General features: G+C 56.4%; 1 protein-coding gene across 4 annotated transcripts in view; it reads right to left on the bottom strand.

The window, feature by feature from the left end:
* C16H19orf44 (chromosome 16 C19orf44 homolog) overlaps positions 1–25,452 on the bottom strand; it is a 29,563-nt gene that overhangs the window by 250 nt on the left and 3,861 nt on the right. The window contains exons 2-8 of one of the 4 annotated variants that reach the window (XM_089316474.1): positions 12,180–12,891; positions 6,322–6,616; positions 4,493–4,563; positions 3,331–3,829; positions 2,296–2,403; positions 1,453–1,538; positions 81–190 (exon numbers count right to left, since the gene is read on the bottom strand). In XM_089316474.1, the coding sequence (XP_089172600.1) occupies positions 119–190; positions 1,453–1,538; positions 2,296–2,403; positions 3,331–3,829; positions 4,493–4,563; positions 6,322–6,616; positions 12,180–12,890 (1,842 nt within the window). In that variant the 5' untranslated portion in view covers position 12,891 and the 3' untranslated portion in view covers positions 81–118. Of the gene's footprint in view, positions 1–80; positions 191–1,452; positions 1,620–2,295; positions 2,404–3,330; positions 3,830–4,492; positions 4,564–6,321; positions 6,617–12,179; positions 12,892–25,452 lie in introns of those variants that run through there. The other 3 variants (XM_008249330.5, XR_016223375.1, XM_089316475.1) reach the window with 3 other exon arrangements.

The following is a 25,452-nucleotide window of genomic DNA, read 5'->3' on the forward strand; positions in this document are numbered from 1 at the left end:
ACGCGGGGCCGGGATTGAGTCGAGGTCGGACTCGGGCCCTGACCCCCAGTGCCGCCTGCCCCTCCCCCTCCGAAGGTCACCTGGGCGTGGGCGTGTCCACTCGGGCTCTGCTCCGGGCTCACAGCTCCTCCCTCACCTCCTGCAGGGCGTCCTCCATGGTCAGCCGGGCCGGCCGGTGCCGCCTGATGTACTGTGGGCGGAGGGCAGACAGGGACCCTGTCACGGGCAGGCGAGGGGTGGACAGACGGGGACCCTGTCACGGGCAGGGGCAGGGCGGTGACGTCCCATGAACGCACGTCCAACCGAGGAGCAGGTTAAGGACCCGAAGGGGTGCAAGCAGAGAACTCTGGAACGCGGGGAGCTCAGACCACCAGCCTGCAGCTACACTGCCCGGGAACGGCTCTCCAAGTGGCTCCCCAGCCAGCAGCGGCACCACTCCCAGGCCTGCCTGGTGACAGCCCCGCGTGGGCCCAGCTCCTGGCAGCTGCAAGGCCCGAGGGCTGGGGGCTGGGCATGGCGGTTAAGCCACGCCTCGGAAGGTCTGCATCCCTATCCGAGGGCCTGGGCCCCAGTGCCAGTTCTGCTCCCGAGCCCAGCTCCCTGCGCACGCGCACCCTGGCAGCCCGCAGCCATGGTGGCCCAAGCGCGTGGGCTCCTGGCTTCCGCCTGGCCCGGCCCCAGCTGCTGTGGGCATTTAGGGAGGGAACCGGGGGATGGAAGAGCTCTTTATGTTTGTCTTTATCTCTGCCTTTCAAATCAAAATGAAAACTTCTTTAAAAGTAATTGTATATAAAATGAGAAAAATATAGCACAGTACATGCAGTACGGTGCTATTTGTTTTCAAACATTTATTTACTTGAAAGAGCCCAGAAGGAGAGGCAGAGAGAGAGACAGTCTTCCATCCGCTGGTTCACTCCCTAAATGGCCACAAAGGCCAGGGCTGGGCCAGGCTGAAGCCAGGAGCTTCCTCCGGGTCTCCCACGTGGGTGCAGGGGCCCAGGCACCTGGGCCATCTTCCACCCTTCCCCAGGTGCACTAGCAGGGAGCTGGGTCGAAGTAGAGCAGCCGGGACTCGAACTGGCGCCCATATGGGATGCTGGTGCCATAGGCGGTGGCTCTACCTGGTACACCATAGTGCCGGCCCCATAAGATGCTATTTCTATAAATGAATAAATATTTATATAATATAGTTCCGACTTTGCACTAGAAAAGTCTAGAAGAATCTAGATCAAGTCAGAGGACTGGAAGTGACACATTTCTCTGTCACGAGGCTTTTACAAAGTGAACACTTGCCTTTGGTAAGCTGGCCACAGGGAAATCTCGGTGGGGAGGACAGCAGGACAATGGCAGGCCCCAGGGTGGCCCCCGGGAGTGGAACCTCTCAGATCCAAGGTCAGGCCCCCCACCCGCTCACGCCAGCTCCCTCCCCAGGGCCCCGGGGGCCGCGGTCACCTCTTTGACTTCCTCCAGGGTGTGGTAGTGGAAGGAGTGGCCGTCCAGGGACTGCAGGAGGGTCGCATGCAGGTGCCGACTGGCCTCTACGAAGTTCCGTGTCAGGCTCAGCTGCTGCCTTAGCAGCTCGTCCAGGGCCAGGGCGGCCGGGCGCTGCGCTGTCAGGGCTGCCCACTCCCGTCAGGCGCCAGGCCCCACGCCCCGAGGGACGGCCACCCCCATTCCACAATCAATCCATCGTCAGCGACACAGTCAGTCGCCTGAACACAGTTCCTTGGGGCTCCGGCCCCAGCAGCTTTGTTTCCCGCCCAGCTCCCAAGGTCAGGCCCCCAGGGAGACCTGGAAGAAGCCCCCCGGGCTCCCAGCTTCAGCCTGGCCCAGCCCTCACCATTGTGGCCATTTGGGGAGTGACCCAGCGGATGGAAGACCTCTCTCTCTTTCTCTCTCTCTAACTCCACCCTTCAAATAAATAAATAAATAAATAAGCCTTTTAAAACAAATCCGAACTCTCCGAGGTGGCTGCTGGGGCTCCCTCCCAGTGCCACACCCAGTCCCGGACTCGGCCCCCAAGGCACCGTGGGTGCCCACCTATGTGGGCCGAGTGGCCTCAGGGGACAAGGCTGAGAATGAATGCACACAACATGGGGGGACGTGGAAGCGGACAGTTTTCAGCACGCTCCTCTTAGCCTTTCTCTTCTCTTTGATGTTAGAACCCCTTGGCAAGGGACAGGACAGAAGGTTCCGGAACCTTGCCCCCACCAATGTGCTGAACCCAGCTTTAAAGCGAGAACAGGCGTGACTCTGTGCCTACCTCCCAGGAGGGCCCCACCAAGCTGGCTGTACCTTCTAGCACGTCCGCGCTGACGATGTGGCTGGCGATGGGTGCTGGGTCCGCGTAGGCGCCTCCCAGGGCAGGCCCGACGGTCGCCATGCCGGTCGCCATGCCGGCCGCTGTGCCAAGGACACGGGAAAGGTGAACCGGCAAGGCGAGGCCGTGACGCTGGGAGCCGCGTGGCCTGTCCTCCCCCTCCTGCCCTACTTGCTTTTTGCTTGCTTGCTTGTTTACTTATTTATTTTCATCTTATTTGAAATAGAGGGGCCGGCGCTGTGGCATAGCAGGTAAAGCCGCTGCCTGCAGCGCCGGCATCCCATAGAGGGGCCAGTTCGAGTCCCAGCTGCTCCACTTCCCATCCAGCTCTCTGCTATGGCCTAGGAAAGCAGTGGAGGATGGGCCAGGTGCCTGGGTTCCTGCACCTGCACGGGAGACCCGGATGGAGCTCCTGGCTCCAGCCATTGTGGCCATTTGGGGAGTGAACCAGGAGATGGAAGACCTCTCTCTCTCTCTCTCTCTCTCTAAGTGCCAGCTCCGCTCCCTGCGCATGCGCGCCCTGGGAGGCAGCAGTGACGACTCAAGCGCTCGGGCCCCCGCCACCCCCGTGGGAGACCCGGATGGAGCTCCAGGCTCCTGGCTTCAGCCTGGCCCAGCCCATTACTGTGGGTATTTGGGGAGTGAGCCAGCAGATGCAAGACCCCCACCCCCGCTCTCTCTCCTAGCTCCGTTGTTTCTGTCTCTCTACTTTTCACATAAAGAGGAAAACAAGAAGAAATGAAAGCAAAGGGGGTTGGCTCTCCACCGCCCGGGGCATGCTGGGAACGGTCACCTGCACGGGTGGCCGCAGTGAGTGGCCCTAGGCTGGGGTTCTGTCTGTTCTGAGCTGGGGGACCCCTCGGGCAGCTGCCATCACCTGTGCTGTTAGCCGGCCACGGACATCGGCCCGGATCTCGGGAGCCCGGGCTCTGGCCAGGAAGCCCGCGCCCAGCCGGCGCCTGCCCCGGCTCTCCCGGCCGCCCTGCCCCGCGCGGGATGGCCACACTCACCCGCCGCCCACGGGCAGGCCAGCGCGGGATCCAGGGTCTGCACGGCTGTTTCCTTGACCATGGCCCTCGGCCCGTGCCTGCCCCGCCTCCTCCTGGACGGGGGTGTCCCCAGGCCGGAGGAGAGCTCGGACAGACTGTCCAGGGTTCTGTCCGCAGTCTGCGGGGAAGGGGCAGTCGGCTGGGAGGCTGACGGGCCCGGGGAGCTCTCGAAGTCCTCGGAGTAAGCCGAGCCCCCCGCAGCCTCTCCGAGAGACGAGGGCGGGCAGGACGCGCTGTCCTCGGGGCTGGCGGTGGCCGAGCGGGCGCCCAGGTGCTCCGAGATCTCGCTGTCGGTGGTGGAGGCCGCGTCCCGGCCCCTCTCCGCGGAGGGGGCGTTCCCGGGAGAGGCGGAGGCCCTGTGGCGGGCGGACGACCTTGGCCGTGACCCTGTCCGCTTCCCTGCAGGCGGCGTGGCGTGGGCGTGGTCGCCCGGTGGCTTTTCCCTCTGAGCGCCTTCGTCCTGAGACCAAGGGGAGCACGGGGCTGGGGGAGGTGTTCTCCAGAGAGCCACGCACTACAGACGTGCGGGCGCACTACAGACGTGCAGGCGGAGGAGCCGGGCGCCCGGAGCGCAGGAGGGCCCGCTGCACCCTCTGCAGGATTTCTGCACCGCTTCTGCCCTGCATGCTCGCTCTCTCTCTCGCTCGCTCTCTCTCTTCCCTTAAATAAGCTTTTTTTTTTTTTTTTTTTAAGATGCAGGTGTTAGCAACAGGGCGGACCTCACAGCAGCGCACGTGGCTGACGGAGTGCGGCTGCTGACCCTAACTACTCCCCCCCCCCCCCCCCCGGGGCTGAGGGAGGCGCACCTTTGCCTTCCGCCGACTGTGCCAGCTTCCCCCTGCTACCGCCTCAGCCGGAGCCCCCTCCTGCTCCCCGCCCTCCGCCGTGGCAGGTGGCATCAGGGCCTGGGATGCTCGGCGCTGTAAGGCCACTGCCACACCGCCTCTGTCCACGAGAAATGCCTCTGGCACCCACTGCCCCCTAACGGTGACAGCCAGAGCGGCCCAGGCATGGCCAGTGCCCTCTGGGGGTCAGAACGGGGAACCCCGGGTCTGAGAGGCCCAGGCCCAGGGCAGGGCTTTCCATTCCCGGGAGCGCCTGCAGGGAACAGGCCCCGACTCACCTCCTGCACGGCGGACGTCTCACTGACGGCTCCGTCCAAGTCATCCAGGGACAAGACGTTGATTCTGAAATCTGCAGGGAGACAGTGTCAGCCCAGCTGATGCTGCAAAGGTGCAGGGAGACGGAGAGATGTGTGGACCCGCCCCCAGTGAGCCAGCCCAGGGGCAGGCACCCCTTTTCTTTGAGGGCCACGTGGGAAGGACTGGGGGTTGTGTCGAGCACCAGGCTGTGGTGACAGTCAGGCCTCCCCTACCTGGGGGTCCTACACCTGGGAAATCGTGTCTGGGCGGGGCGTTGTGGTGTGGTGGGAAGGGCCGCTGCTAAGGATGCCCACAACCCCCTTATCAGAGCACCGGGGAGTCCCGCCTCCACTTCTGATCCAGCTTCCCGCTGATGCGCACCCCGGGAGGTGGCAGGGGAGGGCTCAAATGCTGGGGCCCCTGCCACCCACGTGGGAGACCCGGATGGAGCTCCTGACTGCTGGCCTTGGATCAGCCCAGCCCGGGTGGTTGTGGCCATTTGGAAAGTGGGTGGAAGACCTCTGTTTTTCTCTCTCTCTTTCTCTGTCACTCTGCCTTTCAAATGACTAAGTAAAACTGAAAAAGAAAAAATGAACCCAACCATGGGGGCAGCCGGATTCTGGACTCCCAGCCTCTGGAACCGAGAGGAAAGCCACGTGTGCTGCGTAAGCCACCAGGCTCGCATTCGGCTCCTAGTCTGAACTAGGTCCTAGATGGAGGCTTAGATTATTTATTTATTTTTCAAAGATTTATTTATTTATTCAAAAGGCAGAGTTACACAGAGAGAAGAGAGAGACAGAGATAGACAGAGACAGAGAGAGAGAGGTCTTCTATCCGCTGGTTCATTTCCCAAATGGCTACAATGACCTGAGCTGCATTGATCTGAAGCCAGGAGCCAGGAGCTTCTTCCAGGTCTCCCGCGCAGGTGCAGGACTTGGGCCATCTTCCACTGCTTTCCCAGGCCATAGCAGAGAGCTGGACCGGAAGTGGAGCAGCCGGGACTCGAACTGGCGCCCATGTGGGATGCTGGCACCGCAGGTGGTGGCTTTATCTGCTATGCCACAGCACCAGCCCCGTGAGGATTTTAAAGAAAGAACCAAGATCTGCCGTGGCCCCTCCAACACTCACTGCCCTGTGACCACCACACTGGGGACCCTCAAGGTAGCAGCGGAGTGAACCAGGGATGAAAGATCTCTCTCCCTCACTCAATTTTGTCTTTCAAATATATAGATTTTTTTAAGTGTAAGATTGGGGCCAGTGCTGTGGTGTAGCCAGTAAAGCCGCCACCTGCAGTGCCAGCATCCCCTATGGGCGCTGGTTCAAGTCCCGGCTGCTTCACTTCTGATCCAGCTCTCTGCTAACACACCTGGGAAACCAGTGGAAGAAAAACAAGTGTTTGGGCTCCTGTGTCCACACAGGAGACCCGGATGAATCTCCTGGCTCCTGGCTTCAAATTGGCCCAGCTCTGACCACTGCGGTCAGTTAGGGAGTGAACCAGCAGATGGAAGACCTCTCTCTCTCTCTCTCTGCCTCTCCTCTCTCTGTGTAACTCTGACTTTCAAATAAATAATAAATCTTTAAAACAAAGATTTTTTGTACCAAAATAAACTCATGCCTTAAAATCCATGTCCACGGGCTTCTGAGGCGCCGCCGTTCGATGGTAAAAGCCGGCGGCATCTCTGATTATTCGGGGTGCGTCCTCTCACCCCAACGCCATCCTATCTAAACGTGGTGCCCTGACCTCCAGAAACCGACACGAAGTTCCCTGCTTGGGCCGTGAGCGGGTGCAGAGACGGGGTGGGGGGATTACCACTGTGGCTGTCCTCGGAGGCTTCCGACGGCGACTCCCACCCAGGCCCGGCCTCACTGCTGGCCGAGGACGCGAGCTCGGTGCGGCCCATCTCAGAAGGCACGGACTTGGCGAAGGCACCCAGGGCGGAAGGGGATGAAGTGTGCGAGGCTGTGTCAGCCGCAGTGGGCATCTCTGGGGAGGGGGTCATGGACCGGCCGCCGCTGCCCCGAGCTGGCTGCGAGGTGCGCTGGCGCCACGGCCTGGAGGGCTTCGAGCTGGGAACTTCTGCACTGGGCGGGGCCGGGGCCTGACCCTACTTCGGCAGACATAAAAGACACAGAATTAGCAGATGTGGGCTAAGCAGGTCCCCCATCCCAGTGCCACTTCTCAGGGCTGGCGTCAGGCACAGTGGTCAAGATATGGCCTGGAGCACCCACATCCCACATCTCCCATGGGAGCGCCAGGGTTCAAGTCCCAGCTCCGCTCCCGACTCCAGCTGCCGGCTCCGGAGCACCCCGAGAGGCACCAGTGACAGCTCAGGTGCTGGGCGCCCTGCCACCCACGCGGGAGACCCAGGTGGAGTTCAGAGCTCCTGGCTTAGGCCTGGCCCAGACCTGGCTGTTGTGGGCATTTGGGGAATGAACCAGCAGATGAAATATCTCTTTCTCTGTATTTTAAATAACATGAAAATAAATTAATTAATCAAAGAAAAACTTCGTGTCCCTTTTTCTTTAAAAAAAAAAAAAAGATTTATTTATTTGAGAGGTAGAGTGAGAGAAAGAGACAGAAAGCGAGGTCTTCCATCTGCTGGTTCACTCCCTGATTGGCCACAACAGCCGGAGCTGCGCTGATGCAAAGCCAGGAGCCAGGAGCTCCATCCAGGTCTCCCACGTGGGTGCGGGGGCCCAAGGACTTGGGTCATCCTCTACTGCTTTCCCAGGCCACAGCAAAGAGCTGGATGGGAAGTGGAGCAGCCGGGACTAGAACCAGCACCCCTGTGGGATGCCAGCGTGGCAGGTGGAGGATTAGCCCACTGCACTAGCGCGCAGGCCCCTGAGTCCCTTTTCTTTGCCTTTTCCCCCATTTCTAGAGGTCAAGGTACAATGTGTAGCTAGAATGATGTTGGGATGAGAGAATATTCCACAAATAATCAGAAATGCCACGTTAGGGCTGGCACTGTAGGTTAATCCTCCACCTGCAGCACCAGCATTCCATGTGGGTGCTGGTTCGAGTACCGGCTGCTCCACTTCCCATCCAGCTCTCTGCTGTGGCCTGGGAAAGCAGTGGAGGATGGCCCCAGTCCTTGGGCCCTGCACCCATGTGGGAGACCTGGATGGAGCTCCTGGCTTCAGATCAGTGCAGCTCAGGTTATTGCAGCCATCTGGGGAGTGAACCAGCAGATGGAAGACCCCTCTCTCTCTCTCTCTCTCTCTCTCTCTCATTGTCTATAAGTCTACCTCTCAAATAAATAAGAAATAAAATCTTGGAAAAAAAGAAATGCCACCTTGCTTTCACATAAAAGGGTGCTTCAAGAAGCTCATGGAGAGGCCAGTGCTGTGGTGTAGTGGGTAAAGCCGCCGCCTGCAGTGCCGTCATCCCATACGGGCGCTGGTTTGAGTCCCGGCTGCTCCACTTCCCACCCAGCTCCTTGCTAAAGTGCCTGGGAAGGCCGGTGCCGCGGCTCAGTAGGCTAATCCTCCTCCTGCGGCGCCAGCACACCGGGTTCTAGTCCCGGTCGGGGCGCCGGATTCTGTCCCGGTTGCCCCTCTTCCAGGCCAGCTCTCTGCTGTGGCCCGGGAGTGCAGTGGAGGATGGCCCAGGTGCTTGGGCCCTGCACCCCATGGGAGACCAGGAGATGCATCTGGCTCCTGCCTTCGGATCAGCGTGGTACACCGGCCGCAGTACGCCAGCTGTGGTGGCCATTGGAGGGTGAACCAACGGCAGAAGGGGGACCTTCCTCTCTCTCTCTCTCTCTCTCTCACTATCCACTCTGCCTGTAAAAAAAAAAAAAAAAAAAAAAGTGCCTGGAAAGCAGTGGAAGATGGAGAGACCTAGAAAGATGACCCTGGTTCCTGATTGGCCCAGCTCAGCTCTGGCAACTGTGGCCATTTTGTGAGTGGACCAGTGGAAGGAAGATCTTTGTCTCTGTCTCTGTCTCTCTCTTTAACTCTGCCTTTCCAAGAAATAAATAAACCTTTGGGGAAAAAAAAGCTCATGGGAAAATGAAATTTAGGGGCCTGTGGTATGACACAGAGGGTTAAGTCACGGCCTGGGATGCCAGCATCCCTTATGCATAATGGTTCAACTCCCAGCTGCTCCACTTCTATCCAGCTCTCTGCTGTGGCCCGGGAAGGCAGTGGAGGATGGCCCGAGTCCTTGGTCCCTGCACCCGTGTGGGAGACCCGGAGGAAGCTCCTGGCTCCTGGCTTTGGCCTGGCCCAGCCCTGGACCTGCTGACCATTTGGGGAGCAGATCAGCAGATGGAAGACCTCTTTCATTCTCTGCCTCTCCTCTCTAACTCTACTGGAAAAAAAAAAAAAAAAAAAGGAAAAAGGAAAAGGAATTTAAAGCATTAGTTTATTTTGGTGCAACGAATTTTTTAAAAAAGATTTATTTATTTATTTGAAGGTCAGAGTTACAGGGAGAGAGAGAGAGAGAGAGAGAGAGGTCTTCCATCTGCTGATTCACTTCCCAATTGGCCACAATGGCCGGAGCTGCGCCGATCCGAAGCCAGGAGCCAGGAGCTCCATCCGGGTCTCCCATGCGGGTGCAGGGGCCCAAGCACTTGGGCCATCTTCTACTGCTTTCCCAGGCCACAGCAGAGAGCTGGATTGGAAGAGGAGCAGCCAGGACTCGAACCGGCGCCCATGTGGGATACTGGCGCTTCAGGCCAGGGTGTTAATCCGCTGCACCACAGTGCCCACCCCCAAGAACTTGTTTTTATAATAGGTGCAAAATTCTTACTCTATGCATGAATTTCAAAATTGTTTTTGTAATAAAATAATCCTACTTGAAAAGCAATAATTATTTGAATATCAAAGCAACGAAGAGAGAGGAAGAGGGAGAGGAAGAGGGAGAGAGCGTCCCTCCGCTGGGTCACTCCCCAGGTGGCCACAACAGGCTGGGAATGTGCCCGGCTGGAGCCAGCAGCCAGGCGCTCTGTCCGGGTCTCCCAGGTGGGTGGCGGGAGCCCAGGCAGTCGAGCGGTCACCCCCTGTCTCCCAGAGTGCACACAGGCCGGACGCTGGAGCCAGGAGCCAGGGCTCGTGCCCAGGCACTCTTACGTAGAACACAAGGGTCCCAATCGGCATCTTTACTACCTGGCCCGGTGTGTACCCCCGTAACCTCACACTTCCAACTCCACTTATGCAGGAGTGTTTCAAGTTACCTTGCTAACCATGCATTTCCTACGTTAAAGCCCTGCTGCCCCAGGAACATAAAGACGTGGGTTCTTCCCCCCACATGCAGCCTGCCTTCCGCCTCGCTATGGTGGGGACGTGCAGAGACTGGAACCCCCAACTGCTGCTGCCAGGGGTGGGGGAGGGGGTGCCCCACGGAGCAGCCACTATGGGACACGACCCGGCAGTGCCTCGGAGAGGGGATGCGCAGTCTGGCTCCTCGGTGCCGAGCTGGGAGAAGTGAGAATGGAGACACAGAGACCGGACGCCCAGGACCACAGCGGCCGGAAGGGACGAGCCACCCACGTGTCCATCCACAGAGGGCTGGAACAGGAAAGGAAGGGCGCGAGCACCTGCCGCGAGGTGACGAACCTTGGGCACAAGCTCCGGGCAGGCTCCCGCTGACCAGAACAGGAAGCCCGCAGGTGTACTGGGGCCTGGGGGAGGGGGAGGGGGCGCGATGGGGGATGGGGCTTCTCCTAGGGAGAGATGGTTGCCGCCCACTCAGCCGTGCGTTCTGGGCAGCTGTTTGGCACGGTGGTTAGGACGGCAGTTTGGACACCCCAAATCCATATCTACTTCTGGGGCTGGTGCTGCTTCCAATGCCAGCTCCCTGCACACGTGCACCCTGGAGGCGAGATGACGGCTCAAGTGCCCGAGTCCCTGCCGCCCACATGGGAGACCCTGGGAGACCCGGATGGAGTTCTGGGCTCCTGGCTTTGGCCTGGTCCAGCCCTGGCTGCTGTGGCCATTTGGGGAGTGAACCAGTGGATGGAAGACCTCGATCTCTCACTCTCTTTAAGTATTTTTTTTTAAAGATTTATTTATTTATGTGAAAGAGTTACAGAGAGAGAGAGAGAGGTCTTCTGTCTACTGGTTCATACCCAAATGGTCACAATGGCTAGGCCGGGCAGAAGCCAGGAGCCACAAGCTTCTTCCTGGCCTTCCATATGGGTGCAGGGGCCCAAGCACTTGGGCCATCTTCTACTGCTTTCCCAGGTGTATTAGCAGGGAGCTGGATGGGAAGTGGAGCAGCTGGGACCTGAACTGGTGCCCAATTGGGATGCTGGCACTGCAGGTGGAGGCTTAACCTTCTATGCCATAGTGCTGGCCCATGAATGATTCCTACAGAGAGAAACGCATGCTATCAACATAGGATGCATGGACTTCAAAACATTTTTGCACCACAGTAGACCTGTATTTTTTTTTTTAAATTATTTATTCATTTGAGAGGCAGAGAGACAGAGACAGATAGACCTGCTAGTCCACTTCTCAAAAGCCCGCAACAGCCAGGGCCGGGCCAGGCCAGAGCCAGGAGCTCGGAACTCCATCCTCGTCTCCCACGTGGGCGGCAGGGGCCCAAGCACTGGCGCCTTCACCTGCTGCCTCCCAGGGTGCTTAGTGGCAGGGAGCCGGAGTCAGGAGCAGAGCTGGACGCAACCCCAGGCCCTCTGATATCTTCACCAGTGTCGTAACTGCTGGGCCAAACACCCGCTCCTAGACTTACCATTTAGTTCCCTTCCATGAACTTTCTGTAGTCATTTCATTTGCCAACGACACTGATCTGACTGACCAATTGTATACACAGATTGAAATGTCACACTGTACTGTCTAAATGTGTACAGTTATAACATGTCAATTAAAAATAAGAAATAAACAAAAACATATCAAGAAAATAAATATGGGGCACGCGCTGTGGCAGAGCCGGTAACTGGCATCCCATATCAGTGCCGGTTCAAATCCTGGCTGCTCCACTTCCCATCCAGCTCTCTGCTGTGGCCTGGGAAAGCAGTGGAAGATGGCCCAGGTGCTTGGGCCCCTGCACCCGCGTGGGAGACCTGGAAGACGCTCCTGGCTCCTGGCTTCGGATCAGCCCAGCTCTGCTGTTGCAGCCATTTGGGGAGTGAACCAGGGGATGGAAGAACTTTTTTGCTCTCTGTCTTTCAATAACTCTGCCTTTCAAATAAATCAATTTTAAAGAAAAAAAAAAAAAGAAGGAGAAGGAAAGAAGAGAAAAGAAATGGGGCTGGCATTGTACCTCCTGCAATGCCAGCATCGCATATCAGTGCCGGTTCAAGTCCCAGCTGCTTCAGTTCTGGTCCAGCTCCCTGCTAATGTACATAAGAAAGCAGTGGAGGATGGACCAAGTGCTTGGGTCCCTGTGGAGAGAGAGAAGGAGAAACACAGAGAGAGAGAGAGAGAGAGACACAGAGAGAGAGAGAGAGAGAGAGAGGTCTCCCATCTGCTGTTCACTCCCCACATGGCCACAGCAGTCGGGGACAGGCCAGGCCGAATCCAGGAGCCAGAACGTGGGTGCAGGGGCCCAGGGACTTGGCTCATCCTCTGCTGCTTTCCCAGGCACTCAGCAGGGAGCCAGATCAGAAATGGAGCAGCCGGGACTTGAACCGGCGCCTGTGTGGGATGCTGGTGGCTTAACCCACTGTGCCACGGCGCTGGCCCTCTAAGGCTGAGTCTTACCCTGACTTTACCGCCGGTGAGACCCTGGCCCTTGTAGGCTGCTTCCTCTCTAGAACATTCCGCCAGGCTCCCCGACAGGTCCTCCATCTCCTCTTGGTCGCTGTCAGGGGAACCAAACTTTCCAGCAGGTTCTTTTGGCGGGGGCACTTGGACATTCCTCTCTCTCCCAGGACAAGCTTCGGGGACTGGGTTTGCAACAGGTGGGCCCTTCTTCTTCAGAAACCGACTGCCGCTCCCAGCCTGCGTGCTCCTCCCGCTGCCGGGACTCTCGCGGCCTTGCTTCTGGAAGGTTCTATCTGTGTCCTGCGGAGAAAGCTCTGCTGGCTTGGGGAGCCTGTCCCGGGTGGGCCTCGAGTCGGAGTCCGTGTCAGCCGGGCTGGCGGGCGCCTTCCGGCTTTTGATCTTGGTTTCTATCTGGGCCAGCTTCATGAGCACGGCGTTGGCTCTGAGCCTCGAGGCGGTGGGGGGCGGCACGCGGGAGGAGAGCCGCGGCTTGCTCCCGGGGTCGGCGTCCTCCTTGGAGAGAAAGAGCCTCTCACCCACCGTTGCGTTTCTTTGTAGAAATCGGCCGGGGCCGGGCGCTACTTGGGTGAGACTTCTGCTCATTTTCAAGTTTTCCATCTCTCCCAGCTTTGAGACATCGAAGGAACCATCACTGAAGTCCCCAAAGCTCCCGAGGGTGGCACGGCTGATTTTCCTGATGGAAGCCATTCTGGAGGGGAAAGACAACACGTTGTAAAATCAGAACCCCGGATGTTTGCATGGTGCATTGGGCCGCTCCCACTGCCTAAGGATCACAGGGCTCGCTACAGTCTGCACGTGATGTGTCCACAACAAAACTCCAGGCGAAATGTGGCTGCCATCGTACAAGGACTGGGAGGCGAGACCTGTAGGAGGTGATTAAGTGGGGCCAGCTCTGTGGCACAGACGACCAAGCACCGCCTATGGCCCTAGCATCCCCATAGGAGCGCCCACTGGGGTCCTGGCTGTGCCACCTGCCACCGAGCTCCCTACTAATGTGCCCAGGAGGGCAGTGGAGGATGACCCAAGTACCTGGGCCCCCGCCATCCACATGGGAGACCCAGCGAGAGTTTCCAGGCTCCTGGCTTCCGCCAGGTCTGGCCATGCCCATTGCAGCCATTTTGGAAGTGAACCAGAGGATGGAAGATCTCTCTCTCTCTCCCTCTCTCTGTCACTTTGCCTTTCAAATGAATAAAATAAATCTTGGGTTTTTTTTTTTTTTTTTTTTTTTGATAGGCAGAGTGGACAGTGAGAGAGAGAAACAGAGAGAAAGGTCTTCCTTTGCCGTTGGTTCACCCTCCAATGGTCACCGCGGCCGGCGCGCCGCGGCCGGCACACCGCGCTGATCCGATGGCAGGAGCCAGGAGCCAGGTGCTTTTCCTGGTCTCCCATGGGGTGCAGGGCCCAAGCACCTGGGCCATCCTCCACTGCACCCCCTGGCCACAGCAGAGAGCTGACCTGGAAGAGGGGCAACCGGGACAGAATCCGGCGCCCCGACCGGGACTAGAACCCGGTGTGCCGGCGCCGCTAGGCGGAGGATTGGCCTAGTGAGCCGCGGCGCCAGCCAATAAATCTTGTTTTTAAAAGATTTATTTATTGGGCCGGCGCCGCGGCTCACTAGGCTAATCCTCCGCCTAGCGGCGCCGGCACACCAGGTTCTAGTCCTGGTAGGGGCACCGGATTCTGTCCCGGTTGCCCCTCTTCCAGGCCAGCCCTCTGCTGTGGCCAGGGGGTGCAGTGGAGGATGGCCCAGGTGCTTGGGCGCTGCACCCCATGGGAGACCAGGAAAAGCACCTGGATCCTGGCTCCTGCCATCGGATCAGCGCGGTGCGCCGGCTGCAGCGGCGGCCATTGGAGGGTGAACCAACGGCAAGGGAAGACCTGTCTCTCTCTCTCACTGTCCACTCTGCCTATCAAAAAATAAAAAAAAAATAAAAAAATAAAAAAATAAAAAAAAATAAAAAAAAAAGATTTATTTATTTATTTGAAAGAGTTACACAGAGAGAGAAGGAGAGGCAGAGAGAGAGAGAGAGAGAGAGAGAGAGAGGTCTTCCATTTGCTGGTTCACTCCTCAATTGGCTTCAACAGCCGGAGCTGCGCGGATCCGAACCCAGGAGCCAGGAGCCTCCTCCAGGTCTTCCACGCAGGTGCAGGGGCCCAGGCACTTGGGCCATCTTCCACTGCTTTCCCAGGCCACAGCAGAGAGCTGGATCAGAAGTGGAGCAGCCGGGACTTGAACTGGCGCCCATGTGGGATGCCAGCAATGCAGGCGGCGGCTTTACCCGCTACACCACAGCGCCGGCCCCACATCTTTAAAATCCAAAAAAACAGGTGATCCTCAGAGGTCCCTCAGAGGACCTGACAGGGTCTCTCACAGGGGTGAGCGTGTCCTGCAGGAGCGGGTGGCCGCGGGCCTTGCACTCCACCTTCCCCACGCGCACCTGCTTGCCCACCGCGTCTCTGCCACGTTCTGGCACGGATGCAGCCTCCAGCCTTAGATTTGCAACCTGCAGAATCAGGAGCTGAAGACACTTGTTCCTTGAGAGATTAATCTCAGATACTCTGCTCTGGTGACGGGAGACGGACCGGACAGTGCCCTCTGCGGTCTGGCCGCGGTTCAAACCCGGCTAACGACTCTGAAAGCGCGAGGCACTTGGGACCCCTTGTTCGGCTCCCGGTCAGTGCCAGGAGCCAGCGGCGGGCGCATGGCCCAGCCGCTGCGGTGGTTAGGACGCCCGTGTCCCGGATCACGGTACCTGGCTTCCATCCCCAGCTCTGGCTCCTGCCTCCAGCTTCCCGCCAGTGCAGACTCGGGGGGCAGGCAGGGGCGATGGCTTGAGTAGTTAGGTTCCTGCACAGCCACATGGGCGACCTGGACGGAGCTCCCAGCTCCTGGCTTTGCGTGCAGCTCCTCTCAGCACCCTGGGAGCTGGGCTGGGGACTGCCACGCCCTTTCAGAGGAGAGCAAAGCCCTCAGAGGTGCCACCACCAGTGGCTGGAGAGGAGCAGAGCCAGACGCAAAGCGCGGGTCAAACTCCAAAGCCTGTGCTCCTTGATCCCTGAGCCCTGGGGGCGGGCACCACCTGTAACACCAGCATCTCCACTGCTCTACCGCCGATCCAGCTCCCTGCTGATGAGCCTCGAAGGCAGCAGGTAATGCTCAAGCGCTTGGGTCCCCGCCACCCACGTGGGAGACCCGGATGGAGCTTCTGGCTCCTGGCTTCAGCCTGGCCAGCCCTGGCAGTTGCAGGCATTTGGGGAGAGAACCAGCGGATGGAAGATTCATTCTTTCTCATTCTCATTCTCGTTCTCTCTCTCCCTCTCCCTCTCTCCCTCTCTCCTCTGTCACTCTGCCTTTGAATGAAAAATTTTTAAAAAGATTTATCTATTTATTTGAAAGGCAGACGCAGAGAGAGGTCTTCCATACGCTGGTTCACTCCCCAAATGGCCACATCCGCTGGAGCTGCGCCGACCTGAAGCCAGGAGCCAGGAGCTTCCTCCAGGTCTCTCATGTGAGTGCAGGGGCCCAAGCATTTGGGCCATCTTCCACTGCTTTCCCAGGCTGTTAGCAGGGAGCTGGATCAGAAGTGGAGCAATCAGGACTTGAACTGGTGCCCATACAGGATGTTGGCACTTAACCTGCTTTGCCACAGTGCCGGCCCCAAATAAATATTTTAAAAATCTGTATATTTGGGGCTGGTGCCTTGGTGTAGTGGGTAAAGCCACCGTCTGCACTACTAGCATCCCATATGGGTGCCGATTTGAGTCCCAGCTGCTCCACTTCTGATTAAACTCTGCTATGTCCTGGGAAAGCAGTGGAGGATGGCCCAAGTCCTTGGGCCCCTGCACCCGCATGGGAGACCCGGATGGAGCTCCTGGCTCCTGGCTTCAGATCAGCGCAGCTCCGGCCATTGTGGCCAATTGGGAAGTGAATCAGCGGATGGAAGACACCTCTCTCTCTCTCTCTCTGCCTCTCCTACTCTCTCTGTGTAATTCTGACTTTCAAATAAATAAATCTTAAATAAAAAGTCATTGCCTCTCACAGTGTCAATTTAAAAAAAAATCTATATTTGATGAGCTCCCCGGAAAAATCTTACTTCACTTAAGGTGTGTGGTCCACTGGCGAAGGGACAAGGAGGACGTATGGCCAGACGTGGCTTTCGTCTCTCATGCTGACATGTTGGCCACATGTCCCGTGTGTGTGCTGGGGCATGCTTTTCTGGGGAGAGGGGCAAGTGCTTGCATCATAATCTCAGGCAGTTCCCACGTGCCCTGAGACGGCGGAGCCAGTGCAAGGCTTCCCAAGCTTTTAAATCTCGTGATGGCTTCAGAAGATGACCAAAACCACACATGCATGCGTGCATGTATGTGTGTGTGTGTGTGTGCACATCCATTTTTTTTAAAATTTTTTTGACAGGCAGAGTGGACAGTGAGAGAGAGAGACAGAGAGAAACGTCTTCCTCTGCCGTTGGTTCACCCTCCAATGGGCCAGCGCACCGCGCTGATCCGATGGCAGGAGCCAGGTGCTTCTCCTGGTCTCCCATGGGGTGCAGGGCCCAAGCACTTGGGCCATCCTCCACTGCACTCCCGGGCCACAGCAGAGAGCTGGACTGGAAGAGGGTCAACCGGGACATAATCTGGCGCCCCGACCGGTACTAAACCCGGTGTGCCGGAGGATTAGCCTAGTGAGCCGCGGCGCCAGCCCACATCCATTTTTAATTACTGTAATGAAACACCCGAGGCTGCATATTGTTGTAAGGCAAAGAGGCATATGTAGGCACAGTTCTAGACGGTCAAGGGCCAGCAAAGGGTGATGGTCTTCTGGCTGCAGAGTCCCAAAGCTGCACAGGGTATCACATGGCAAGGACAGGGACCACATGGGTGTGTCCGTGTGTGTACAGGCGTGCGTGTGTGTGTGTGTGTCCTCTCCCTCCCTCACCCTTTTTAAGCCACCAGGATTCAGTCATTTATCATCTACCCCCAGTCACCTGCCCCAGCCCCACCCTCCGACCACTACAACCAGATTTTACCTTCACCCTCCTAACACCTCAGGGTGGGGGCGGGCACTTGGCACGGGAGCTGGGACTCTGGGTGGGACACTCATGTCCCACATTGAAGTACCTAGCTCAAGTCTCAGCTTCTCTGATTAGCAGCCATCTAAGGAGAGGAGAGGGGGTAGGGGGAAAGGGGGAAGGGGGAGGGGGGAGGAGAGGAGAGGAGAGGGGAGGGGAGGGGAGGGGAGGGGAGGGGCGAGGAGAGAGGAGAGGTCTTCCATCCACTGGTTCACTCCCCAACTGGCTGCAACGGCCGGAGCTGCACTGATCCGAAGCCAGGAGCCAGGAGCTTCTTCTAGGTCTCCCACGCGGGTACAGGGGCCCAAGGACTTGGGCCATCTCCACTGCTTTCCCAGGCCATAGAAGAGAGCTGGACTGGAAGTGGAGCAGCCAAGACTCAAACCCGTGCCCATATGAGGATGCCCACACTGCAGGCGGAGCTTTACCCGCCACGCCACAGTTCCAGCCCTTCAATAAATCTTTTAAGAATGACATCAAGGGGTAAACAATGTGAACAGATATTCTGTACTCACAAAATTACAAGTTGAATATCCTGCATCTGAAATGCTTGGGCCTAGAAGTGTTTCAAATTTCAGATTTTTTAATTTATGCATATGCATAATAAGGTATCTTGGTCATGGGACCCAAGACTCAAGTGCAGACATGAACTTCATTTACATTTTATATATACCTTATACACATAGCCTGAAAGTAATTGTTTAAAGATTTATTTCTTAATTTTATTAGAAAGTCAGAGTTCCAAGACAGAGTTCACTCTCCAGACAGCCACAACAGCCGGGGCTGAGCCAGGCTGAAGCCAGGAGCCAGGAGCTTCTCCTGGGTCTCTGACGTGGGTGCAGGGGCCCAAACACTTGGGCTATCTTCTACTGCTTTTCCCAGGTGCATTAACAGGGAGCTGGATCGGAAGTGCAGCAGCGGGGACATGAACTGGCGCCCAGGTGGGATGCCGGCATTGCAGGCAGCGCCTTCATCCACTACACCACAATGCCAGCCTCTGAAGAAACAATATTTTTTGATGATTTTGTGCATAAGACAAAGTTTCATGGCATGCGATTTGTGAGACCTGAGGTGGATTTTCAGAAAAGACTTAGCCTAGCTTTAGTGCAGCCATGGTCCTGGGCCTCTGGGGCGCACAGGATAGAGGGCAGAAGCCCCAAAGCCCCCATTTGTTATCTTGGTAACTCTTTCAGCAACTTCGTAATCTGTGCACAGAGCTGGAGCCCTGATGAGACACCACAGCCTAACTCCCTTCTCTCTGTTCCTGGGTCTGCCCAGCAACGCCACCCCGTTACCCTCCCCCGTGGTGTGGGGTTCCCATTGTACCTCCCTGCCCAGTTTCTCAGCCCATCAGAAGCTGGGGGAAGGGACCTCCCGTGGAAGAATAAGAGGGGCTGAGGGCCTGAGGGTGCTGCCAGCTTCCACTGCTGGGTGTGCCAAACGCCTTGCTTCCTGCTTCTTGTATGTTTCTGAGAACATCCTTTGGTTGCGGGGTGGTCTCAGGTGAGCTTATTGCCCACAGCTTGGGGGCTCGTATGGGGTCTCAGTGCACGCATAGCGTGGGAGCTCTGGAGAAGGGGGAGATGTAGCTCACCCAGTTTTGGGGCGGTCCATTCTGCCCGGGTTCTCTGCTGTCCCTGCAGAAGCCAGACAAGCCCCATACCATCTACTGGAGGCAGAGAAAAATGACACCAGGGACAATGAAAACAGGTGCTACGTGGCCATCAGGGAACTCCAGGTATGGACCAAGGTACCAAACGCTGGGCTTGGTAAGTACTCCGGGTAGGGACCAAGGCAGGAAACACCGGGCTCTGTAAGTACTCCAGGTAGGGACCAAGGCGGGAAACACTGGACTTTGTAAGTACTCCAGGTAGGGACCAAGATGGAAGACAGAGGTCTTTGTAAGTACTCCAGGTAGGGACCAAGGTACCAAACATTGGGCTTGGTAAGTACTCCAGGTAGGGACCAAGGTGCTAACACTGGACTTTGTAAGTACTCCAGGTAGGGACCAAGACGGGAAACACTGGGCTTTGTTAGTACTACAGGTAAGGACTAGGTACCAAATACTGGTCTTTGTAAATACTCCAGGTAGGGACCAAGACGGGAAACACTGGGCTTTGTAAGTACTCCAGGTAGGGACCAAGGTACCAAACGCTGGGCTTGGTAAGTACTCCAGGTATGGACCAAGGTACCAAACGCTGGGCTTGGTAAGTACTCCAGGTAGGGACCAAGGCAGGAAACACTGGACTTTGTAAGTACTCCAGGTAGGGACAAGGTACCAAACACTGGGCTTTGTAAGTACTCCAGGTAGGGACTAGGTACCAAACGCTGGGCTTTGTAAGTACTCCAGGTAGGGACCAAGGTGCTAACACTGGTCTTTGTAAGTGCTCCAGGTAGGGACCAAGGTACCAAACACTGGACTTTGTAAGTACTACAGGTAGGGACCAAGGCGGAAGACACTGGACTTTCTAAGTGCTGCCTTATCTTGGGGGGTGAGCATTTTTGGGGTGTGTGGTTGAGATGTGGCTTGGCGACAAGGTCGGCCATGGGGACCTGCACACAGACACCCTCAGGGCAGGGTCCGGAAACTAAAGCTCTGGGCCTAGTGGGGAGTTTGCCCAGGGAGCCGGCTGCCACGTTCCTCCCCTGGACAGTCCACTGGGGATGCCGTTGGGACACCCAGAGACAGACACTGCGGCTTCCTTTCACTGAAGTTGGGGTCCTGGGTGGGGGTGGGGAGGACGGCCTGGGGCTGGGTCTCGCCATGTGCACCTGTTGGTGTGCCTGGGTCAGGGCTGCACGCATGCCCGTGTGGGTCTGTGAGCGGAGCGTGCGTCTCACCTCAGAGCCTCTGTGCTGGTTCAGAGGCGCACTGGCTACCTCAGGCCCTGGTTCCGTCTGTATATGACAGAGCCCTGTCTTCCCAGGAGCAAAGTGATTGTCCTGTTCGCTGCGTCTCCTCTCAAAGAGGAGGGGGAAAGGCCTAGGACCCCCTTATGGTGTCTGCCTCCTTGCCCAGGACGAGCAACACATGGAGGAAGTGGGGCCCGGGGGAGCTGGGGCCTGCAGAACGGGGACAGGCGGAACCCACGGCACCTCCAGGCCCATGTCCCAGACAGCACAGCAAATGACAGTGCGACAAGGATCTAACTCCCCTCTTCTGTTTAAACAGAGGACTTCTAGCGTGGACCCACCTGGGGAAGTCCCAGGAAGGCAGGGAGGAAACTGCTCAGCCAGTGCCCCTCTTACCAGTACTTCTAAAAAAAAAAAAAAAAAAAAAAGATGGGGCCATTTCTGGAAGACCCACTTGGCCCAGCTGATCAATTAGACCAACTATGGGGGCCCAGCTATGTATCTGGGCAGAAATGGTGGCCATATGAATGTGTTAGCCACAGGAGACGAGGAGATGACTGGGACGGCAGCCGTGGCCCCTTGGGAGAGAGAAGCTGCCCCTCGGCTGGGAGTCTCCTCAGCTGAGGACAGGTTTCCAAAGGGCATAGCGGGTACAGCCACTGCCTGCGGCGCGGGCATCCCATGTGGGCACTGGCTTGAACCCTGGCTGCTCCACTTCCGATCCAGCTCCCTGCTAATGCACCTGGGAAAGCAGTGGGAGATGGCCCAAGTGCTTGGGTCCCTACATGGGAGATCTGGAGGAAGCTCGAGGCTCCTGGCTTCGGATTGGCTCATTTCCTGCCATTTGCAGCCATTTGGGGAGTGGACCAGCGGATGGAAAATCAATCTCTCTCTCTCTCTCTCTGCCTTTCAAATAAACAAAATCTTTAAAGAAAGGAAGGATCATTCCTGTATGTTCCAGAGGCAGGAACCAACTTCCTAGGCAGGGAACTAATTATTATTAAGTCAGGGAGGACTGGGACTCTGACTAGATAATAGACAACTGGGAGTCTAATGAATTTCCTTAAAAAAAGTAAAACAGGGACCGGCACTGTGGCTCAGTGGGTGAAAGCCCTGGTCTGCAGTACTGGCATCCAATATGGACACTGGTTCAAATCCTAGCTGCTCCTCTTCTGATCCAGCTCCCTGCTGTGGCCTGGGAAAGCAACAGAAGACGGCCAAGTCCTTGGGCCCCTTGCACCCACGTGGGAGACGAGGAAGAAGCCTCTGGCTCCTGGCTTCAAATCAGTTCAGCTCGGGCCATTGAACCAGAGGATGGAAGACCTTTCTGTCTGTCTCCTCTCTGTAACTCTCCCTCCCTCCCTCCCTCCCTCCCTCCCTCTCTCAAACAAATAAACAAAAACTTAAAAAAAAAAAAAGTAGAAAAACACATTGATCTCTCATTATGGGCAAAAGAAGGAAAGAGAGGAAGACTAAAAATTAGCCCTCTAAAATTAAACCTACAGGTTGGCGCTATGATATAGTGGGCTAAGCCTCTGCCTGCAGTGCCAGCATCCCATATGGGCGCCGGTTTGAGTCCCGGCTGCTCCACTTCCGATCCAGCTCTCTGCTATGGCCTGGGAAAGCAGTGGAAGATGGCCCAAGTCCTTGGGCCCCTGCGCCCACCTGGGAGACCCCAGATGGACCTCCTGCCTCCTGATTTTGGATCGGCTCAGCTCCAGTCATTGTATCCATTGGGGGAATGAATCAGCGGATGGAAGACTTTTCTCTCTGTCTCTCCCTCTCTCTGTCTGTAGATTTTTCTCTTTGTCTCTCCCTCTCTCTGTAAACTGCCAGAGGAAGCAGTTGGTAAGATACAGTACCCCACTCCTAACAGAGGGAGAAAGTGATTACAACCTGGGACATTACAGACAGACTATCAGAACCCCGTATGTCCCCATATAACACCCCAATTCTTCCAGCAAAGAGTTCTAACGGGTCTCACAGGTTAGTATGCGACTTGAGAGCTAGCAATCAAATTGTACGGGCTCACCACCCTGTGGTGCCATATCTTCATACCCAGCTCAGCACTATTCCTCGTGACCATGGATTAATGGACTGGACTTAAAAAAAAAAAAAAAAAAGGCAAGCTTTCTGGGCCTGCCCACTAGGACCAGGGAGCCTTTGTATCTTAACTTTTGGGAAAACACTTACAGGGAGCACCCCACATCAGGTCAGAGACCTCTTAGGGGCTGGGGTTGTGGCGCAGCAGGTTAAACCTCTGCCTGTGGTGCCAGTTCGAGTCCCGGCTGCTCCACTTCTGACCCAGCTCTCCGTTAATGTGCCTGGGACAGCAGTGGAAGATGGCCCAAGTCCTTGGGCCCCTGTACCCACATGGGAGACTTGGAAGAAGATCCTGGCTCCTGGCTTCAGACAGGCCCAGCTCTAGCCATTGTGGCTATTTGGGGAGTGAACCAGCGGATGGAACCTCTCTCTTTCTTTCTTTCTTTCTTTGTCTCTCTCTCTCTCTCTCTCCCTCTCCCTCTCCCTCCCTTCTCTCTCTCTCTCTCTCCCTCTCTCTCTCCTCTCTCTGTAACTCTGCCTTTCAATTAAATAAAAAATCAAAATCTTAAAAAAAGAAAGAAAGAAATTTCTTAAACTGAAAAGCTGAAAAATGGTTGACAGATTCTAGAATTCTAAAATATGAGGCCATTCTCTTGGAAAAGGATGATTTCATTCTTTTATTTATTTATTCATTTATTTTTTTGACAGGCAGAGTTAGAGAAAGAGACAGAGAGAAAGGTCTTCCTTCTGTTGGTTCATCCCCCAAATGGCCACTACAGCCAGCACTGCGCCAATCCGAAGCCAGGAGCCAGGTGCTTCCTCCTGGTCTCCCATGCAGGTGCAGGGTCCAAGCACCTGGGCCATCCTCCACTGCCTTCCTGGGCCACAGCAGAGAGCTGGACTGGAAGAGGAGCAACCAGAACAGAACGAGCGCCCCAACCGGGACTAGAACCCAGAGTGCCAGCGCCGCAGGTGGAGGATTAACCTAGTGAGCTGCGGTGCCGGCCAGGATGATTTAATTCTTTTTTTTTTTTTTTTTTTTCCACAGGCAGAGTTAGACAGTGAGTGAGAGAGAGACAGAGAGAAAGGCCTTCCTTTTCCGTTGGTTCACCCTCCAAATGGTCGCCACAGCCGGCAAGCTGTGCTGATCCGAAACCAGGAGCCAGGTGCTTCCTCCTGGTCTCCCATGCGGGTGCAGGGCCTAAGCACTTGGGCCATCCTTCACTGCACTCCCGGGCCACAGCAGAGAGCTGGACTGGAAGAGGAGCAACCGGGACAGAATCCAGTGCCCCAACCGGGACTAGAACCTGGGGTTCCCGCACCGCAGGCAGAGGATTAGCCTAGTGAACCGTGGTGCCAGGCCAATCTGGAGCCAGGAACCAGGAGCTTCTTCTGGGTCTCCCATATGTGTGCAGGAGCCCAAGCACCAGGCCACCTTCCAATGCTTTCCAAGGTGCATTAGCAGGGAGCTGGGTCAGAAGTGGAGCAACTGGGACTTGAACCAGAATCCATGCAGGATACCAGCGCTGCAGGTGGCGGCTTCACCCGCTAGGCTACAGGAGCAGCCCCACCTGGCTGAATTTTTAAGGAAGGAGGAAGCTGGTCAAACAGTGCCTGTCTATCCATGACTGTTCAGACGTAAGTCTGACCAGACGTGAGAGAGACCCTCCTACGTGAGGGGATGAGGCTGTGGATGGTTCATCCCGACTAACAGAGAAAACACATAATGGCTATGCAGTTATTGAACGTGATAGCCCCTCAGGGTGTGAAAGGGACAGATTAGCCAACCACTGGCCTGCCCACACTTAGGAGCTGCGTGCCCTCAGGTGCTAAAACTCCTTGGAGGCCAGGAGGGGGCCATCTGCATGGACTCCAACTAAGCTTGTGGTGTGGTGCAGAGAGATCTGGACAGAAAGGGGTCTTACAAACAGTAACGGAAAAGGCTGGCTCATGGAGAATTCATTACACAGGTCTTAGCCTTGCGCTTCCTGCTGAGTGGCTGTGGCTCAGGCGGATGCTCAGCACAATGGAAACTCCCTTGAAGCTACTGTGAACAGGCTGGCAAACAACAGAAGAAGAAAAAGAAGAGAGACGGCTTAAAACAGGGCCCACCCAAACCAATGACGAAAAATGGCTACTCCCTGATGGGAAGGAGACGGGAATGATCAGCAAACCAATGATGAGGGAATTGGTGGCCACATTACGGGGCCGGTGCTGTGACGTAGCAGGTAAAACCGCCACCTGCAGTGCTGACATCCCATGTGGGCGCAGGTTCGAGTCCTGGCTGCTCCACTTCCCATCCAGCTCCCTGCCAATGGGTAAGCAGCAGAAGACAGCCTAAGTGCTTGGGCCCCCTTGGGCCTCTGCAGCCACGTGGGAGACCTGGAAGAAGCTCCTGGCTCCTGGCTTCACAGATCCAGCTGTTGTGGCTATGTGGGGAGTAAACCAGCAGATGGCAGATCTCTGTCTTTCAGCTTCTGCCTCTCTGTAACTCAAGTAAATAATTAAAAAAAAAAAAAAAGATTTATTTTATTTATTTAAAGAGAGTTACAGAGAGAGGTAGAGACAGAAGTCTTCCATCCGCTGGTTCACTCCCCAGTTGGCCGCAATGGCTGGAGCTGAGCCAATCCGAAGCCAGGAGCCATGAGTGCATGGGCCCAAGGACTTGGGCTATTTTCTACTGCTTTCCCAGGCCATAGCAGAGAGTTGGATCAGAAGTGGAGCAGCCGGGACTCGAACTGGCGCCCATATGGGATGCTGGCGCTTCAGGCCAGGGCTTTAACCTGTTGTGCCACAGCACCGGCCCCAAATAAATAGATCTTTAAAATAAAATAAAAAGATGGCCATATTGCCTAGAAGGTGCCATTGATGTCCTCAGGCCGTGTGGGATACTATACCCAGAAGCCATGGTTACACAGGAATGGACACGCTCACCAGACAGGTATGTACGGGATATGTAATCTGTCAAAGATGAATTAAAAGGTCATCAAACAAACAGTTACGTGGGAGGCCCCCAGGGTTGAGACCATGTCAAAGCCTCCAGGTAGACGTCACCGAAACCCCCAAAGCAGGGAGATGAAACTGTTTGTCATCATAAGGCATCTCTCGGCTGGGCACAGCCTTCGTCTCTTACAGTGGCCGCTGCTGGGAATGTTACCAAAATAACCTTAAAACAGATTACACTGGGGCCAGCATCCCATATGGGTGCTGGTTTGAGTCCTGGCTGCTGCACTTCCCATCCAGCTCTCTGCTGTGGCCTAGGAAAGCAATGGAGGATGGCCCAA

This window comes from Oryctolagus cuniculus, chromosome 16 (genome assembly GCF_051225735.1).
Source record: "Oryctolagus cuniculus isolate XC-2025 breed Fujian yellow rabbit chromosome 16, ASM5122573v1, whole genome shotgun sequence".
NCBI classification, from domain to species: Eukaryota; Metazoa; Chordata; class Mammalia; order Lagomorpha; family Leporidae; genus Oryctolagus; species Oryctolagus cuniculus.